Raw genomic sequence first — 13,033 nt, forward strand, 5'->3', positions numbered from 1 at the left:
GCCCCTTACTAGCTGAGTGATCCCAACAAGTCCCTCAGTCTCCCTGAGCCTCAGTCTCCTCATCTGTGAGATGGGATGTAACGATGCCCTTCCTCTCAGGGATCTGTGAGAATTAAGTGAGACGGAGCGTGTGGAACGGTGAGAACAGTGCCTGGCACACCGCGTCGCTGTTTTGAATATGGAAATTCTGCCACCCCTCTGGGCCACCCACCCTGCCATCTCCCCTCCTGTGTCCCACGGCCCCCACTGCCTGTCTCCTTTACTGATCTCAGCAGGTTCCAAGGCAGCAGCTCCCTGAGCGCTGATCACCTTGGCGGGAGGTTTCTTGGGAGTCTAGTTACAGAGACTGAGCCCCACCCCGGGCCGCCCTGCTCACCTTGGCCCAGCCGCTGGGAGTTCTGCTGCTCCTGTTGCTGCTGGTGCCGCCGTGCCAGCTTCTTCATCTGCAGGAGACACAGTGTGTGCCAGTCTCCGCCTCCAGCCCCCCTTCATTCCCACCTCATCAGGCCCCTGGTCTTCTGCCTGCACCCCCTCCCCACCCCACCCCTGTCCAGCGGGGTGGCAGGTGCCTGTACTCACCTTTGCTCTTTGGTTCTGAAACCAGACCTGGACCACACGCACGCTGAGGCCCGTCTCTGCCGCCAGCGTCTCTCGGACCTGCCCATAGAGAAGGAGACGGGTCAGGCCTGGGGGTAGGCGGGGGGCAGCAGCTGGGAGGCAGCAGGTTTGGGGGGATGGGCGGGGAGGGGGAGGGACGCCCAGCCCCCAGCAGGAGCAGAAGGGGTGGTGTCTGGAAAGGCAGCGCGTTCGGGGCCGTCAGCCTCCACCCCACCCCAGGTGCCCCTCACCTTCCGGCAGGGCTTGGAGGAGACCTCGAAGGAGGCCTTGAAGGCTCTTCGCTGCTGCGTCGTGAGGATGGTCCGGGGTCGTTTGGGCCTCCGCGGGTCCTTCCCGTCGTCCCCACTGCCCTTACTCTGGCTGCCCTGTCCCTTGGCCGGCTTCATGTCCCCATCTTCGTCCTCGCTCTTCACTGTGGGGGACACACCCCAGCCTGTCAGCCTTGTATCCTCAGGCAACTTGCTACCTGATGGGATCCCATCACCTCCTGCTAACACCTGCCACGACTCCCCAGTGCCCTCGGGGTAAAGACCACCCCCTTCCCCTGACCCATAGACCCTGCCTATCTAGTCTCTCATCTCCCATCCAGGCCCTGTGTGTCCCCTTCCTCAGCACACACTCCTCACTTTCTTAGCTTGGATCCCCAGGGAGACCTGAACCAAGGCCCCCAGACCTGCTCTGCTGACAACACACAGGCAGACACACACAGGAAGGCACCCTGGTGAGCAGGCAGAGACACACAGGCACGCGTGCATTGCACACTCAGATGTGTACACGTTCAGAATGGTAGAGATACAGGCCCACGTAGGGACAGGTATGGGCACTGCAGAAGCACGCAGGTGTACACATGTGGCTGGACACACTGAAGGGAGCATAGGATGCTCACTTGTGGCCGATCTGCTGTCCTCATCAGGCCCATGGCCCACCTGAGGAGAGATGCTGGCATCTGTGTTCATTCTGGCCCTGGGCTTCCCCTGACCCATCTTGCCTGGGACCCATCTTGTCCTGCTGGCCTCCGGTGCCTGGCAGACCCCAGCCCAGCATGTCAGCCTTTGGGAAAACCAGTTCCCACGGCACTAGCCCAGCACTAGCTGGGCCTCACGGCCCAGAGAGGAGGCTACCAGGAGCCTGCTTCCTTGGAGCTTCCAGGGACTAAGAATTGATGGGCAAAGACACACACTCCAGACGTTCTCACACAGGAGTACTTGTGACCATGACATGTGCACACGTACACACACACACGTAGAGGTGCATGCTCACAGGCAGGGGCATACAGACATGTACACATCTGAACAGACACACACGTGCATGCAGAAGCGTGTGTATTCACCCGGAGGCACACCCACACCCACTTCCATGCCCGAGTTGTGGGTCTCAGAGATGCCAGCCCCACACAGATAGCAGAGCATCCCTCCCACCCCCCATGCCTCCTGCTGACCCCGAGTCTGAACTGGTCTCCTTTCTCCTAGACCATCTTCCTCTGAGCATGACCCCTGTGGAGGGGACCTCCCTCCAAGAACCCCTCCCTAGGCCTGGCGTGAACGTGCCAATGGCACCTGGCTGGCCTCTGCTCTCCCACAGGAGCCCAGGCAGCCTGGCCGCCGTGGTGCCCTGCCCAGGGATGGACAGAGGTACAGGTGGTGGGAGCTCACACCTCCTCCAAAGACTCTGGCAGGGACAGCGCTCCTTCGTGTGGGCAGGTCCTGTGACCATGGGCTCCAGGTTCCCCACAAGGCCCGGCAGATCAGGGCGCCTCCTCCCCACGCCCCCTGCTCCAGTCCATCTTCGCCACCCCCAGGAATGACAAGGTGCCAGCCTGCTCCCTGACTTTTCCGTCCTTAAGACTTGTTCCCAGCTGGCCCTGCCCTTCCTGCCAGGAGGGCTCCAAACTGGTAAAGTCTTTTGGGGGCTGGAGCAGGGTAGAGAGGAGGCTTCACCCCGGGAAATGGAGTCTCTCCCTCCACCACCGAGGGCCCCAGTCTCCCCATGCAGCGGGGAAAAAAGGGAATAGCTTGGGGCTGCTGCTCCCCACTGCTGAAGGCTCTGGGGGGCGATGCAGAAAGGCTGCATCAGATCAGACACCTGCAGCCTGCAGGCCCGGTGCTGGGAGAGACCCCTGGGATGCTGTGCTGTCGGGGTGGGGGGGCCACAGCAAGGATAAGAGCAGGGGGAGGGTGGTGGGCCAGAGAGCAGGCGGTGTGGCAGCATGTGTGTGCAAGCTACAGTACATGTAAGCATGTGGATGAACGTGTGCAGCCACACGCATAGGTGTTCACTGCGTGAGTGTGCTGGGGTGTGCGTGCACATGTTGTTTACATGGGTGTGGGCTTCTGCATGCTTGGGCATGTAAGCACATGTCTACACATGGACATGTGTCTGTGTATTTACACTCCTGGGCATGGGTATCCACACATGCATTTTATGTGCTTGTGTGTGTGCATCTGTGATCACATGCACCTACACCTGTGTGTGTGAGTGTCCAAGTACATTCGTGCACCTGTGAGGCTGTGCACACGTGTCTGTGTGCACCCCACATGTGCACGTGTGTACTGAACCCATCAGTGCGCGTGCGTATCGGATGTGGGTGCAGTGTCTGTGTATAGTGCAGGTCCTGGGGTCACGAGTGGGCTTCTCCTGCAGGGGCGGCTCTCCCCACCGCCTGCCCCAGCTCCAGGCGCAGCTCACCGGAGTCGGACTCGTCGGGGCTCACGGAGCTGAGCAGGTCCTTCTCCTTCTCGTAGTCACCTTTGCACAGTAGCTGGCCCTCCTTGAGCACAAACTCGTCGCCCTTGCGTAGCTGCCGCTCACACACGCAGCAGCAGAAGCAGCCCAGGTGGTACACGCACTCCAGCGCCCGCATCACAAACTCAGTGGGGGCGATCTTCTCCATGCAGCCGCTGCACTTGGCCGCGAAGAGCCTGCAGGTGCAGAGTGGGCGCATTGGCTGGGCTCAGTGGTCCCTCCCAGAGGCACTGCCCACAAAGCACCTCTTCCTCCCGCCACGCTGACCCTCTAGCCCAAGTGGGAGAGGCCCTCCCTGAGCACAGAGCCAGACAGTGGGAGCCCTACCCCCTTGGCTCACAGGGCCCTGGCGGCCTCACGGTGGGCACTGCACTGGGCAACCTGCCCGGAGGTGCCTTCTCCTGGGAGCATCAGCTCAGGGTCATTCCCGCTTAGAGACACAGTGGCCACTAGAGGGCAGAGTGCAGGTTCAGCCTCCGCCTTCCCTGGGAGCCAGGTGGGCCCCTGCCCTGAGGGGAAGGCCAGGCAGCCCACAGGTCCCATCTACCCTTACTCTAGCACCGGCTCTCCTCCTCTCTGCCCCTGCCTCTCTCCCCCACATCCAAGCAATCCCCAGCCTTACCCAGCCCATCACCCAGCCTGGGTCCCTCCTCTCCTGCCTGAGGGCTGCCCCAGTGCCCTCCCTGGGTTCCTGGCCTCTCCAACCCTTCAACTCACCCTCCAGGATGACAGCCAGAGGGATCTGTCTAAAACACACATCTGATCGTGCTGCTTCCCTGCTCCAGACTCTTCCATGGCTCCCTAGTGCCCTCCGGAGAACCTTCAAGTTCCTGAGTCTGGCACTCAGGCCCTTCACAGTCCTGCCTCTTCTCTGACCCCTCTGCTCCCCGAGGCTTCGGCCCCATGGAACAGCCTGCAGTCTCTCCAGAGCACCATCACCTTGGCTCTTCAACATGTTCTGGGCTTTGCCTTGGCTACCACCTGCTTATCCCTCATCTTAGGTTAGGAATCTACACCGTGAACAGATATTCACGGAGCACGTATGGTGTACCAGCCGCTCTTCTAAGCGCTCTGCATGCAGAAATGCGTTTCATCCTTGCAACAACACTATGAGGCAGGAAATATTAATCCCATTTTAGAGATAAGGAAACTGAGGTGCTGGGAGGCAGAGTCACGTGCTCAGGGTCACGTGGGAGTAAATGATGGAGCCGTCTCTGTTCCCGGGCCTGATCCAGTCCCTCCGTGACAGGGAGGATCCATCTTCCATCTCCGGAGACAAAGCTGGGGGTGGGGGCAGGGGTCTTCGTGACTCCGGCGAGTGTGCAGAAAGAGTCTGAGCAGCAGGGCCCCGCCTCTGCCTGCACCTACTGACCGCTCCTCCCGGCCCCCGATCCCTGTCACGTGCCCTGCTCTGTGGGAACAACACTTTGATGGAAAAATTTATGAAGAATCAAATTATTGCTGCTGGGAGGGAATTAAAACCATTTTTCATTCCCCACGTCCCCGGGCCACGTCTGCGGGCGCCACCTGGGGAGCACTGTGCACATCCCATCCCTCTTTATGGCCCGCCATCACAGGCACAGATTACAGCTGCAATTCTCTACTAATCGGTTCTGGAACAGAAATGGCCATAAATGCGAGGCTCTCGGCCTGCCTCCCTTCCCGAGGCTGCCATCAGCACCGCCCACGGCAAGCTGGTGGGACGCAGTGGGCAGGGCCATTCCGAGCTCTGCCTGCTGCCCTGGCACTGGCCAGGGCACTCAAATTGGGGACACCCCAGCAACCCCTGCCACCCACCTCTAGTCTAGCCAGCAGACTCCTACTCATCCTGCAATGCCCAACTCCAATGCCACCTCCTCTGGGAAGCCTTCTTTGATGCCCCAGTCTGGGGGAGGTGGCATCCTCTATGCTTATCTCAGGCCTCAGTTCCCTCTACTATAAAATGGGGATGTCAACAGGACCTCCCTCAAAGGGCTGTTGTCAGGATTCAATGATACTGAGCATTTAATTCAATGAATGAGTACCACATCAGAGTGATGGCACATGGCCCTGTCAGCTCCCAGTTCTACAGAGGTCCACCTGATCCTCAAGGAGGCCTCAGTGTTTGAAAAGGCCATGAGTGAAGGCTTGAGGGGGTGCAGAGGCTCAGGCAGACAGGACCCCACTGGCCCACACAGTGCATGCCTTCACAACGGTATATGAGATGGATGCAGCTCCAATTTGGCCCTTTGGCTGGAGACCTTTGTTCAGGGTGCAACCCACTCAGCTGTCCATGTACCCTAAGCAGAGGCCCTTAGGAATCTGGCTGGCCCTCCAACTCTGCCGAGGGGCTAGGGAAGGAGCCAGGTTTGCAGAACCTGCTGCTCTGACATGGAGGACACTTCTGTCTTGCCCCTCTCACTGCCTCCTTGTCCCTCTCCCCACACTCTACCTCCTGACCTGGCAGCCCCACTAAGGGCTGCAGCCTGGCCTCTGTGGCCCACGGGTGGACAGGCAATGGCTGCATCTCTGTGTCACCATGTCAGGGCCAGGGCCCCAGGCTGGGTTGGCACACCTTGGGCGGTTCCCAGAGAGGAGGCCCTCTTAGTCAGTGGGAGGGGGCAGCGGGGGGGGGGAGGGGAGGGGTGTGTGACCCGCATTTGCAGGCGCTGCCACCATGCAGGCTTCAGTTCAGAACAGCCCCGCTAATGCCTTGGCAGCAGGGGGTCGATTGCTACTTTCTCCAAACTCATCAACACAATCTATTATTAATACTTCTCCAAAGCCTCGGTGCCGCCATCACAGAGGCAGCGCCAGCCACTCGGGGCATCATCTGTTATCTAGATTGCAAAAACTCGGGAAATAAAACAAACTGCACACTTTATAAACAGAATGTGCCATTCGTTTGGTCTCCAAGCATCTCTCCACCCAATAAAACATCGGGGGGGGGGGACACATGAAATACTCGCTCCCAATTATGGGGCTGCCTTTGTCTACCGTGCCAGGGTGAGAACTACCAACTGCATGCGTGGGAGGGGCTGGGGTGCCAGCGGGGTGCCCTCCTCTGCGAGACCCCCACTCTCTCCTTCGATCCCTCCCACCATGAAGGATCGGTGGAACCAGCCATTGAGAAGCAGCCCCAGCTACAGGCGGGTGGCACTGGAATCAGATGGACTCGGGTTCAATGCCTGTTTCCACCACTTGCTCTTTTGTGACTGAGCAAGTAATTTCCTCTCTCTAAGCTCACTTATCTGTATAATGGGCTCAGCAACACTGCCTGTTTCTCAGTGTGAAAATGCAGTGAGTTGTCAGGATAAAGCTGTGAGCACAGAGGGAGTGACTGGGGGCTGGGGCGGGCCTCTCCGTGAATGCTGCCCAGAAGCTGCAAATACTGACCAGAGATGCAGAGTTGCTCAGGCTGAAAAGCTCCGGGCCACCCCGCCTCCCTTCCCCTCCTGCCCCAGAGATGCTCCAGAGCCTGATGTGAAAGGCCCGGAAAGCATCGAGGGCACTGGATTTGCAGCCCTGGTCCTGCTCTCCATCCTGACCGGCTCTGTGACCCTGGGCAAGTCTGAACCTCACTTTCCTCACCTGTAAGATAGGGACAACAGTCCCCACTCCCCAGCTGGCCTGGGGATTCCAGATGGGTGTGTTGCTGCTTCCCACCCTTGGGCTGGGAGGCCAGGATGGGGCAGGCCCCGGGGTCAGGGGACGATAGGGTGCTGTGGGGCAGCTCCGAAGCTCTGGCCGGGGGTGGGGGGAGCTCCCTGTGGCTTTCCCTCTAGCTGCCCTGCCCTCTCGGTGCCAATCCCCCTGCCCTGGCTCCTCCCCCAATCCAGAAGCTCCAAATCTAGACGGCAGCTTCGTGACCACAACACAGACACACAGGCTTGCTGGCAATCCACACAACCCCCTCCCCATTTTGCATGTAAACCGCCGACCCTTTTCTCCTCAGGCTGTGACTACAAGCTAGAACGCCATTCCCCCTCTCCCACCCTCTGCCTGGCGAATATCTGTTTATGAAGGATTTGGCTTGGGCATCCCTTCCTCCAGGAAGCCCCCTTCTCCTCTCCAGTCTCAGATACTTCTCCTGACGACTGCACTTTACGTATTTCCAGGTGCACCTTCCCCGTGGTCACCTCTGTGTCTTCAGTGCTGAGCCTAAGTCCCTGTACACGCTAAGGTGAGCAGTGAATGTTTGCTGAATGAATGCTGAACCGTCCAATATAGCCCTGTTCAGCCCGTGAGGCAGGGCAAGTCAGTCCCCACCCCCAAGCTGGTCTGTGGGAAGCTGGTCTGTGGGAGCCTCACCCACCTGCCCTGGGGAGACAGGACCACCTGGGAGGGGAGCTGTGTGGGGGGCAGGAGGCTAAAGCAGGCAGCCTGGGGTTCCCTTCTGGCTTCATAACTTTTCCCTGTGTGACTTTGTTCAAGATAGTGAGCCTCAATTTCTTCATCTGTAAAATGAGAATGATGGTACCTACCTATGGGGTTGTTGGGAGAGCTGAATGCATGTGAAGCCCTCGGCCCTGTGCTGGCGTGAAGAAGGCATCCCACAAGAGCAGGCTTCTGCCTTTCTCTTGTTCCACGTGAGTCCAACATGCTTTCATTGATTATCCTCGCTGGGGTCTCCCAGGGGTCCCTGGGAGCAGCCTTCCTGATGCAGGTCCCAACCATTCCCCCTTCTCATGACCACCCTGGTTCTCGATCCATCCTTCTAGCTTCTGTCTGGCCTGGGCTGGACAGAGCACTCCTGGCTCAATTCTCTGTCTGTCTCATTAATATCATTGAGCTCAGTTAACATCTAACTGCATCACCCCATTAAGTCCTCACAGAACCCTAAAAGGAAGATGTTTCCATCTCCGTTTCACAGATGAGCACAGGAAGATGCAGAGGGCAGGTTCAAGGTCACATGGCAGCATCACCATATACTCCCTCCCTGCTCTGTGCATCCAAATGTTTCTTTGTTCATCAATTACCCTGGCCCTTTGCTCTGAGTATCATGCCCACGTCTGTCTGCCCTCAAGGCTCTGAACACCCCGAGTTCTTATTACTTGGCATAAGCCCAGCACCCAGTTTCTTAAACCAAACTGAACATCTCCCCCTCCCCCAGGATCATCTGTGATTGCAGCTTAAGAAATTACCTTTTTCGGGATGTCCTCTTAAAGAGTCCCAGGCTACGACAACATGTCTCCATCTCCTTTGAGTTTTTATTGGCTTATTTATTTAATGCTCAATTTATTAAACTCATAAAGCTAATAAACAAAACTCAGAAAGCCAATTTTTTGGGGAGCATTTGAACGTGGATTACAAAATGATTAATTAATTTCTCTTAAACCACTGACACCTGCAGTGATACATGCAGTACAGCTGATTCTCTTACCTCTGATAAAACTGGTTTCCTAATGTCCCGGGGCCCCTCCAGCCTCTCCTCACGGGTTTTCATCCCCAGATCTTGGAGTCCACACAGCACTCATTAGGCTTGGAATCCTGGCTCTGTCACTTCCTTGCACTGGAAGCTTACACAAGTCCCTTCTCCTCTCTGAGCCTCAGTGACCCCATCTGTCCAGTGGGGAGGATGGCCTGGGCACATCCCCCCAGGCTCAACACGTGGTGATCATGATCACTGTCATCATCTCTCCAAGACTGTCCAAGCACCAGTTCACTATCCTTGCTGAGTAGAAGCTCCTCGGCCTCCTCCTCCTCACTGTACTGCCATTCCCAGACCCCCATCACTGCACTTTACAGTTTATGTAGCCTCTTGCTGGGTTCTCAGTCCAAGAGCTCCCAACAGTTTTAGGATAAGCCCAAAGATCTAATCATGGCATTCAAAGCCCCACTCTACCCCTGTCACACCTGGCCTCAGATGCTCTGCTACAGCTGCCACACTTCTCATTGTTCCCTTAACACAGCAAGTCCCTTCCTGCCTCCTTAGCACCTAAAATTCCAACTGACTCTAGGACCAATCTTCTCAACCCCTTCCCTTTACTTCTCCTTGAACTCCTCTTCATCCTTCAAGACCCAATTCAATTGTCACCTCCTCTGTGAAGCCTTCCCTGATACCCACAGATCCAGATACTTGTGTGTCTCAAGCCCCCACTGACTTAGAAATAAGGAACTGGGTCTAATTCAATCCCCTACCCTTTGCTCCGGCATTGAGTTGGTGGTTAGTGACTATTTGTTGAGTGAATGAATAACCTTGGGAGAAATGAAATGGGCAGCCAGGTAGGACAATAGAATATTGGCTCCTCTGCTTCTGGGGGGGTCTTAGAATACTACCAGCTAACAAGATAAGTGAACTTGCCCTCCCGTGCCCCCTCCACAGCTAAACAACCCGGAATCAGTGTCCCAATTTTTTGTCAACGAAGTTCTATACATCACTCCTGTTGGGCTGGGAGTCCTGCAGTAACACCCCCAACATCCGCACTGCACTGGCATCCATAGCTCACAGGGAAAGCCCTGGGAGTGCCAAGTTGGTATAAAATGACTTCCCTGACCTTTAAGTGACTGGGCCAGGCCTGGACACCTGACTCAAGGTGGGCCAACTAGACCCTCTGTCCTGTGTCTCCTCCTTCTCCTGCTCATTCAAGGGCCCTTTTAACAGCCCCCCACCCCCATCCTCGTCCTCAGAGGTGTGACTTTCCACATCTCCAACACCAGCTATGTGGCCTTGGGTCAGCCTCAGTTTCCTCTTCTGTAAAATGGGGGTGTTAATCCTTCCCTCACCTGGTGATGTGAGAAGGCCTAGTCCAGAGGGCATCTCGGCAGGTGTGTGGTCCCTCTCGCCCCCCAGTCTAAGTGTCACGTGGTGCCCAGTGCAGGCTCTGGAACCTTCTCTTCTGCACCTCCAATTTCAAGTCTGAAGCCCCCATCACATCGTTGGGTCTGAGTTCTCCCTGAGGTATGAGCTTCTGTGAGACCCTCCCCCAGGGCCACACTGGGGACCAGGGAGATTCTGGACCTGGTTTCCCTTAGGGCCTCTCCAGGCCCAAGTCCCACAGTTCCTGGAAGCACTCCCTCCATGGGGACCACGAGGCTTGGCACCTGGAACTGAAGGCCCTCTGTCCCCACTGTCCACACCTTCACGGATTCACCCAGCAAACACCCAAGGAGTCTGACTCTGTGCCAGGCTCGTGCAAGATGTTTGGGGAACAGTCAGATCATATCTCGTCCCATGGGAGCTGGCATAACGTGACATGTGCTTTGACGGGGTACACTCAGCAGGCTGCGGTGGGCATAGAAAGGCATGATAGTCAATCTGGAGGAGAGCTGGGGACTTCCTGGGAAAGGTGACATGACACAGAGTTAAAAGAACTTGGTCCTGGAGGCAGAAAGAATGGTCTGAAGAGTCAGTCCCAGCTCTGTCACCTACCAGCTGCCTGACCTTGGGGCCAGCCACCTCTACTCTCTGAACCCGTTTTCCAGTCTGAAAACTCGGACCACAATCCCCACCTAACGTGATCATGGTCCCGTGTTTGCCCTCTCTGTGCCACACCTCCACAGGCTGGCGTGGGATCCCGGGATGGAGTGGCCGCAGAGCACTAGGACAGGCCCCCATATAGGAAGTGCCCAGGAGGTGGCTCGTATTAGTATGGCTCCTGGGACTGTGGCGTCTATGATGATGCTGGTTGAGAGATGAGCTGGAGTTCACAGGAGCCGAGGGGACAGGACTCCAGACACTCTTGGGGGTCCAGCTGCTGCTGCTGGAGGCTGCCTGTCACTTGCAGGAGCTGATGCGGTGAGAGCAGGCAGAGGGAGCTGCCTGGCCGCCTCCCTCCCCGACTCGTTGACATCTCCCCCACGTGCCTGCCGCGTCCTTATCATTCCGCGCGTAGCTGGTTTTTATTTTGAGACAAAAAGGGGCCTGTTGATGGGGATCCAACTCAAACCAGCTGCAAACATCTGCTTTGATGCGGCGGCGGCGGCGGGCCAGGCGGGCGGCGGCGGGAGCCGCAGGCGGGGGCCCCGGTGCGCGCGCGTCAATCACGCGGCTGGAATGCTTGGCGTGGCCGGTCGCTGGGACCGGCGGCCGCCGGCGCGCGGGCCTCTCCGCAACCTAGCCGCGCCGGGGCCGGCCTGCCGTGAGGGCTGCCCTGGCGCTTCCCGCGGGCGCACAGACCCAGCTGTGCGGGGCTGCTGGCTCCAAGGCCCTTTGATCCCGGCCTGGGGCGCTGTCGGGGAGCCCGCAGCCGGGGCTCGAGGTCACGGGTCAGGGGCAGGGAGGGACAGGCCCAGCTGGGAGCCCGGGGTACCATCCAGGGGCCAGCCTGGCCAGGCAGGCACACATTCGGTGATTCCACACATATTTATTTGGCACCTACTACGTACCAGGCACTGTCTGGAGGCTGGGGATAGAGCAATGAGTCAAATGGACAGTCTCTCCCAACCCCGCCCCCCCAGCTTCCAATCTAAAGGGTGAGGGACAGGCAACAGATAGATAGATCTCTAGCAGAGTGTAACAATTGGTAAAAATGATGAATAATAAAGAGGCAAAGAAGAGCGACGGGGCGGGGCAGGGTGTGTGTGTGTGTGTGTGTGTGTGTGTGTGTGGCCAGGAGATTTAGAAAGAACAGGCAGAGGCCTTAGTGAGATATCTGGGGAAAAGGGGTTCCCAGCAGAGCGAATAGCAAGTGCAAAGGTCCTGAGGCCTGAGTGTATCTGGGGTGTTGGAGGAAAGACAAGGAGACCCATGTGGCTGGGGCAGGTGAGCAACAGGGGAAGGGGCTAGGAGGTGCAGGTAGAAGCTGGGGGGGGGGCAGGTCACGTGGGGTTTTGGAGGGAGGGTTTTGAGCAGAGGCGGGGTGTGATCTGATTTGCATTTTAATCAGGTTCCTCAGGCAGCTGTGTGGGGGCCCAGAGATGCTTTGGGAGTTTATCTCAATAATCCAGGCAAAAGATAATGTCAGCTTAGACCAGGGAAGGTGCTGAGAAGTCACCCTACCTGGGATGCATTCTGAAGGCAGATAGGGACACGAGAGGATGTGAGAGAAAGGATAGAGGCACAGGTGAGTCCAAGATTTGGGGGCCTGAACAACTGGAAGGATGGAGTTGCCACTAAATGAAATGGAGACCGAGGTGAGGTGGGGGAGGGGAGAGTCAGGAGTGCAGTTCAGGACATGTTACATCTGAGCTGAATTCTAACAGCCATGTGGATGTGTCCAGAGGGCAGTTGCACGTATGAGTCTGGTGTTCAGAGAGAGGCCCTGGGCTGGAGACACTGGGAGCTGCCAGGATGGAGACACACACGCTCACACACATACACACTCCTACAGAGTGAGTTATACGTGGCGTGGCACCTGATAACTAGTCTCTCACCTTTGGGGCTCTGACCCCTGGGGGTTTAGGGGCAAGGCCCAGACTCTGCCTCAGGAGTTGCTTTTCCATTTGGGGATATTGGGGCTTCTCCAGGGACCAGACCTCTCTTGGTGACATCAGGGAGAGACAATCAATGGTGCAGGGCTGGTGGAAGGTGGAGCATCACGCCCCTCTGATCATCCCCCACCTGCCTCTTCCTGCCCTCCAGCCAGGGCCTACAGCAGCAGAGGTCTATGTGCTCCAGGCCAGGCCCCAAGCTAAGGGCTTTACCTGTATCATTTCATTAACCCTCGGGTTGATGCTCTTCCCTCTTTTTTCTGCCCTTCCCTGGTGAATTCCATTCATTTGATAATTAATTTATTCACCCATCCATCAACAT

At 57.3% G+C, this 13,033-nt stretch overlaps 1 protein-coding gene across 2 annotated transcripts in view; it reads right to left on the reverse strand.

Moving 5' to 3' along the window:
* Positions 1 to 13,033, reverse strand: part of LMX1B (LIM homeobox transcription factor 1 beta) — a 79,361-nt gene that overhangs the window by 2,270 nt on the left and 64,058 nt on the right. For both annotated transcript variants that reach the window (XM_060013301.1, XM_060013300.1), the window contains exons 3-6: positions 3,304 to 3,536; positions 849 to 1,030; positions 580 to 657; positions 377 to 443 (exon numbers count right to left, since the gene is read on the reverse strand). In XM_060013301.1, the coding sequence (XP_059869284.1) occupies positions 377 to 443; positions 580 to 657; positions 849 to 1,030; positions 3,304 to 3,536 (560 nt within the window). The remainder of the gene's footprint in view (positions 1 to 376; positions 444 to 579; positions 658 to 848; positions 1,031 to 3,303; positions 3,537 to 13,033) is intronic.

This window comes from Delphinus delphis, chromosome 6 (assembly GCF_949987515.2).
Source record: "Delphinus delphis chromosome 6, mDelDel1.2, whole genome shotgun sequence".
Classification (NCBI taxonomy): domain Eukaryota; kingdom Metazoa; phylum Chordata; class Mammalia; order Artiodactyla; family Delphinidae; genus Delphinus; species Delphinus delphis.